Raw genomic sequence first — 6,850 nt, 5'->3', positions numbered from 1 at the left:
TCGAATAAAAAAATTTCAATTACTCAAGGGCCAAGTTATTTCGCTTTATATTTGTCGTTATTTTGTTATAATTACATCATTTATATTAAAATTAAAATTTATTTTTTAAATTAAATTATATCATATAAATATTTTATTAGATATATACTCTACACATCAAATTAAAAATAAAATTTTTCTTATATTTATAGTCTTTTCTATAACGTGAAAAAAATCTTATAAATTATATAACAAAATCCCATCAATAAAAATAAATTAAAATCAATATTAATTATGATGAAGCCAAGTACCAAAATAAAAAGCAATTAGAATTTAGGGATGCAACTGACAAAATTGTATTAATCAATGGAGAAGTATAATTTAGCCGTTAGCACATAATACATGTCAATGGGATCCATCTAATACCCATCAAATGCGATGATAAAGATAGGCGGCATTATATCCTCGATGGGAAAGAAGGGGGGGAGCTCTAATCGGAGATAGCATTGCTTCACCTGTTTTTTCGGTTCAATTATTTAGTTGCTTGTTTGCTTAGCTTGGGGTAGAACAAAGGAGAGTCATTTGCAATTAAGGTGTCCTTTGGATTCAAAGATAAGTTGATATGAATTGTAAATAGTAGTGAGATGAATTGTGAATAGTAATGAGATTTGTGAGTTAAAGTTATTGAATAGTAGTAAATAGTAGTGAGATAAATTGAGATGGACTGTAAATACAAATGAGCTATAAGATGTTTATCTCTATTTTAAGTTTTCTTTTCCTTTTTTGTTTTTAATTGTTGAGGCTACATGTTTTATATTTCACACTATCCATGGGTGACAATTAAAAAAAAATAAAATTACTTTAATCACAAAAAGATTACACAAAATAAACTCACAAACTGACGTGATTTGATGTGATATGTCATATTATAAAATTATTTTTATTGTAAAATAGATCTAATAAATCTCATGAAACCATATTAACTTGTAGATTTACTTTTGTATAATCCATTTATGTTATATATTTATAGTAATGGGCTAAGGCTTTGTTTGGGGTTGGTTAGCTTGGTAGATAACTAGTGTATTAATTGACGCACTAGGTTTTGGGTACTGAATATTCTAGGTACTTTCAGAATATCTCACTATTATTTATTATTCTATTATTACTTTTCACTTATTTTTTTTATTATTATTCACTATTATTTAATATTTTATTATTATTTTTTCACTACTATTTACAGAATATACTCTCACTCCAAACGTAGCAGAGTCATTCCAAGACAGATTTTGCAGGTCAAAATGCTCCAACCGCTGATGTACGTTTGCATTGAGAATCCAATAGTTTTAAATTTCAGCTGCGCATGAGCTTTTGAATGTTCTCTTCCGATTGCTTCGATGTCCATATATTTTGAAGGGATTCGAGGTATTGTGGAATGAGAACTTTCTGCTAACAGTGATGCCTTTGTAAACACTGCAACAATAATAATAAGGTGACCTTTTTTGGTACCTTTTCTTCGTTCTCTCCCTTGGTTTTGAATGCAATCTTACGTGTCTGCGATAACACAAACAGGTCAAACATATGCGGAGAGTTCCGGAAGGGAAGAACTCTTTTCCTGGAATGCAGGAAAGAAGTGCCGCAAACATAAGATAAGGCCGTACTAGATAGTTCAACTGATCATACCACAATGCACAACCAGTATCAGATAGAAATTATAAAGAAAATTTGACAATGATTTGAAGGAGAATTTCCATGAATTTCCTAGCACCCATGAAAATAACACCACAACAAAAGTTTTGCCTTTCAAGAAATAATTATGCACTCTTCACATACCATCCAAGGCCAAAGGGCAATTGATCACATCAAAGCACAGACAAATTAATCCATCAAAAAGTCCTTAATATGACTTCCCACAATGTATCAGGCTTCCAGCACCCAAGAAAAGACCAAAAATGGCGGCACTGCCTAGTGTTGTTTGTCCAATGTACCTGATCTTCATTAGTCCTGGTACCTGCATATATCCAAATAATTATTTATTACATGAAATATAATTATAAAAGCAATTGCAAATATTGACATCCAAAGTGAATTAGTTTATCAATTGACAATCATGGGTAATATAAATATGTTTTCTGTAGGCAGAAAATCTAAGCTGTAGACTCGTAGAGAAGGTGATTTCCCAGTTTTTCTCTTCTTATAAGTGAAGGTGATTTCACAGTTATGCATCCAAAAGTATGTTCTATATAAATATACATATATATATTAATCAAAGATAACTTTCCTTCTTAGCTCTATACTCATCTGGCTGCACAAATCAATATTTTTCCTAGGGGTCTACCAATGAGGATATCTCATCTGGCTACACAAATCACACTTAGCTAAGATATTGATTCACGTTGAAAAATTTAAATATAGGCAATGGGTTGTCAGGAAGAAGAGCGGCTACCAATGAGGATATCTCATCCAAAAAACAACAGCTGCCTCAATTCATTGATTCAGTCAATGTTTTACCAGAATTTTATACATAGTACTTCCTAACTTGGGTTTTGGTTATTACATGACCCTTAAGATATGGAATGTACAGATGAGTCCAAATTATACTAACAAGATCGGATCAAAATCAGACTAAAGGCAGCCAACCCAAAGCTGGAGAAGAAAGGGAAAAAGACACGAAGAAAACAAAAGAAAGTCACCCAATATTCATAAGGCCACGAAGGTGCAGTCCAGTGAAGATCTAGTGGGCCCTTGGCTCGTAGTTTCACTTAGTTTTTTTATTGGTACCGGGTGTCCGAGAACAAAGCCTGACTAATATCGGGGTTGCACAGACCCTCGGCAAAGAGTTTCCTGCAAGTGCTCATCGGGTAATTCAAGAGGAAGTTCCCCAATCTGATGGCTCCAAAAAATTGTTTGCACTCAAAAGGATTTGAACCTTATACCTAGAGGTAGCATACTACCAAGACCAAGGCCTTTCTTTATCACTTAAGCCAACCTCTTGGGTTTGGCTCTTAGTTTTACTCTTAATCTTACAACATAATAAACTTCTCCAGGCATCACTCTATTCAACATGCTATGTTATTTACCATCTTTATTTGGCATGGGTTAAGTTGTTAACAAATGGATTTTACTAGACCTAGAACAGCTGCTAAACAAATCTGTAGAATAAAATTTTAAATCAGCACTTCAATATGCTGAACTTTATATATATATATATATATATACATGAATTTTGAACTTTATCAATATTCAATATTTCCACCTTTTGAACCTTGCGTGAGACTGCCTTTTGCATACGACACAATTTTAATCGCTATAATGGTAAAAAATAGTGGCCTTTGTGTGTGATCTCAGCCACACCAATGGCACCATACAAGCCATTATTTCACCCCCACAATCTATTAATCATCCATGATAAGGTTCAAAACATTTAGCTGAGGCTTTTGTGCTGCAACAGTTATTTGTTTCTAAGCAGAACAAACCATTCACAAGGGGCAATAACCAAGCCGCGTATGACAGCTCCAGAAATTGAATCTATATTTCATGGTATGCTAACAGGCTATCTTGCGATGAGCATCCGATTTTCTGCATGGACATATTATGCATCTCCTTTTTTTTTTTTTATTAAGTGCATTCATTCTCGATGCCAGTATTATGCATCTCCTACTCATACAAAGTGTGTAAGAACTATGCACAGTAACATGAAAAAGGTCGTTTGGGAAGATCATATGCAATGTGGAAAAAAGAGAAAAAATGAAGAAGAAAGAGTAGTCAAAAGTGAAGTCTACACAATCTCACGAGTTGAAGTTCAAGACAAGTACCTTATACCTAATAGCTTCATAAGTGCCATACACAGCACCTGTATATATAACATATGATTAGATATAGAAATAATACAAGAATTATAAATGTAGACTTGCTAGAGGTCAAAGTGAGAAAAAATGAAACTATTTCCATCAAGGTTGGAAATTTATTAAACTCTTAACATACATAGCAAGACAAACGATATACCCAAGAACGATAGCGATGGCGCATGCGGTTTACCACAAGGGGGCATGCTTTAAAATGCAGTAAATGAATTCAAGGCTAAATTTTCCTCTTTTCTTGACTCTTTATTTTAATAAAACTTATAGTCAGGTGTAAAATCCATTATGCATCAACATTACGAACAGCAATACATGCACAAAAAATAACAAGTCATCCTGCCACAATTATAGAAGCAGTGAAGTGGGTATTGTTTAGACAATAGGGCTCGCCTGGAAATACACCCCTAAAGATCAAATACTTGGCTACTTTCAACACCAAAAAGCATTGCTAAGAACCCCCAGGAAAACCAAGAGTAAAATTGGAGAATAAGTACGCAATCCAAGAAAAGAAGCAAAAATACCCCAAAAAGAACGGTGAACAATAAGGTTGTTAAGGAACCTCGGAATTGAAAAAAGAAAAAGAAAGGAAAGACAGAAACAGATTAGGGTTTTCGAGGAGTAGGGGGGAATTACCAACGGCGCCACCTACAGCACCGCCTACGGCAACGCCGGCGGTCACACGAGCCAAGCAGCTATCCCTTGCCATCCGACAGTTGAAATGAAATCTCTGTGGCGTTGTCTAGTTTGTGGGTTTCGGTTCTTGTCTATCTCAGTAATGGGTTTCGTCTTCTGTGCTGTGTAGCGTGTTCTGTCGTGTCTGTCAAGAATGCTAAGGTATTGAGAAATTGGACGAGGGAGTCGGTGACGGCTTGCGAAGAATGGGATTATCTAATAGAGAAACTTTACAATCTTTCAAAATATATAGCCTTTGGAGTATGACTGATCTTTCAATATTGACGAAGAATTTAGGTCTTTTCCATCCAAAAAACTCTTCGCATAAGCCAAACACACCTTACGTGGTTAATTGACCAATTTCTCCCTAAGCCCCCCTCAACCCTCAACCCCAAAGCCAAAGGTTCTCAGGGCGTTTGTCTATAGGTTCTCTGGCGTTTGTCTATAGCAAATTCACCGTGGACAACGATTTTCCAAAGGTTCTCAAGACAGTTGTCTATAGCATCTCTCTTGTTATATTTCATTTATGAGTCTATCACCTAATGTTACATTTTGGGATGATGATGAATAAAAGAGAAACATTCACAAAAACTTAGGAGACAGTCTCATCTAAGTCATAGATGCCATTAAAGTTTAGCTTAAAGAACCAAAATTTACACTCAAATCAAATAAAAATGAGAGATAACTTTATTGTTTCGCTCCATCTCCATGTGTAAAAAAAGACTTTTACAAACCAAAGTTGATTTTGACTTAGAAGTTCGTTTGAGATTTATTGATTTGAGTTTTAATTCCTCACCAAATCATAGATCTAGACAAGAAGATGTTCCACTTAAAACCTTGAGTGGATGATGCTTATGTAAGGACTCATGGTTTTCTGCTCTCCATTTCTTGCTTCTGTAGTCTTTGCCTCTAGATCTTGAGACGGATGGTTTTGGTTCTCGACTTGCCATGGCTTGAGGCTAGTGGTGGTGGCAGTGAAAGGGAAGAAATTGAGAGAGAGAGAGAGAGAGAGAGGGGGGGGGAATGAAATGAGAGAAGTACAAAAAATAAAATTTTTGATGCAACCGGTTTCGCGGGGATTCCCTCCAACCAGTTGCACGTGGAGTTTTTCGTGACTAGTAACTCTAGGAGTTGTCTTGGCCACCTTGATGGGGGGTGGTTGTAAAACTTAGACTCAACATACTCTTCTATCCAAGTTTGTGGAGTATGAAATGAAAACCTTCTTCAATTGCAACTTCAACCATGACAATCTCTTACGAGTGCAATGAAACTTTGGATAGACCTCTTCTAGATCTGCTTACAAAAACCATTTTCATGATAGGTCTTCTCTTGAATCATATTGTAGTCTATAAGTCAAGAGAGCATGAGACATGAGTAACTTCGATGGTCCCAATTCCACCCTATATTTCTTTTTACACTTCTTTAACTATTTAGCAACTAGGTTTTAAAATTTTGTAACAATTATAGAGGTCCTGAATCCCCAATAAACTTGAAGGCAAGCAAGAGCATAGGATGATCTTCATCCCTCCCCAAAGAGCCCTCAATAAGGGGAAGAAAACGTTGGAAGGAAGAAACTCATACAATATCTATGGATTAGTTCAAGTAATAAAGGTTCTAGTTTTAGTTTTAGGAGTATGCTCCTCCTAGATTTGAAGTTCAAATCTTGGTTGTAAACAATTTTTAGGGGTACAATTTAAACAAAAAAAAAAAAAAAAAAACCCTTCAAAACTTTAGCTATCTACGCCATCTTTTTCTCTACCTCACCATTCTGCCCCTACCTTTTGCATTCTTCCCTCTTCTCTCAATCTTTTTTTTCTTATTTTTGGTAACCCCGGTAGATGTCTTTATCCTCAGAATCCCGACTTTTCAATAAAATATTTTAATTCAAACTATTTTATTACTATTTACAAATAATTTCACAACTATTCACAAATATTCTGAGATATTTTTAAGAGTATACTCTTCCTGGATTTAAAGTTCAAATCTTGGCTGTAAACAATTTTTAGGACCATATCTCATGGATTAAAAAATTAAAACTGATCATTTATTAACTTGCTCTCCTGTTACATGGACACGTTATATGGGTTCAAAGCTTAACTGGAAAAAAGACTGTTTAAAAAACAAGAGGGAGAAAGAAACCTTCTACCCTATCTTTCTCTCTTCATTCTTTTTTTCTTATGTTTGGTAACCAGTATGCATCTTTATCCTCGGAATCCCCGCCTTCCAATATACTAGGACTGACATTCATTGGCACGCACATGACCAGGTGCACATTTTTTATTTTCAATTCATAAAAAACCAAATATATATATATTTAAATATGTTACAGCAGTTTTCTTTTT

General features: G+C 34.9%; 1 protein-coding gene across 1 annotated transcript; it reads right to left on the bottom strand.

The window, feature by feature from the left end:
• Positions 1-1,639: 1,639 nt before the first annotated feature.
• Positions 1,640-4,920, bottom strand: LOC108999079 (reactive oxygen species modulator 1). Its single transcript, XM_018975880.2, has 3 exons — positions 4,470-4,920; positions 3,792-3,829; positions 1,640-1,987 (listed from the first exon to the last, which is right to left on the bottom strand). The coding sequence occupies exons 1-3, from the start codon at positions 4,540-4,542 to the stop codon at positions 1,874-1,876; spliced, it is 225 nt and encodes a 74-aa protein (XP_018831425.1). The 5' UTR covers positions 4,543-4,920; the 3' UTR covers positions 1,640-1,873.
• Positions 4,921-6,850: the final 1,930 nt, after the last annotated feature.

Source organism: Juglans regia, chromosome 5 (assembly GCF_001411555.2).
Source record: "Juglans regia cultivar Chandler chromosome 5, Walnut 2.0, whole genome shotgun sequence".
Classification (NCBI taxonomy): domain Eukaryota; kingdom Viridiplantae; phylum Streptophyta; class Magnoliopsida; order Fagales; family Juglandaceae; genus Juglans; species Juglans regia.
This window is presented reverse-complemented; position numbering and strand designations above follow the sequence as displayed.

Bases quoted from the DNA above. Each gene is read 5' to 3' on its own strand.
- LOC108999079 (XM_018975880.2), bottom strand. From the start codon at position 4,542: ATGGCAAGGGATAGCTGCTTGGCTCGTGTGACCGCCGGCGTTGCCGTA. The intron at 3,830-4,469 runs GTAATTCCCCCC...TTATATATACAG, and splicing joins TGCTGTAGGTGGCGCCGTTG to GTGCTGTGTATGGCACTTAT. The intron at 1,988-3,791 runs GTACTTGTCTTG...GGATATATGCAG, and splicing joins ATGAAGCTATTAGGTATAAG to GTACCAGGACTAATGAAGAT.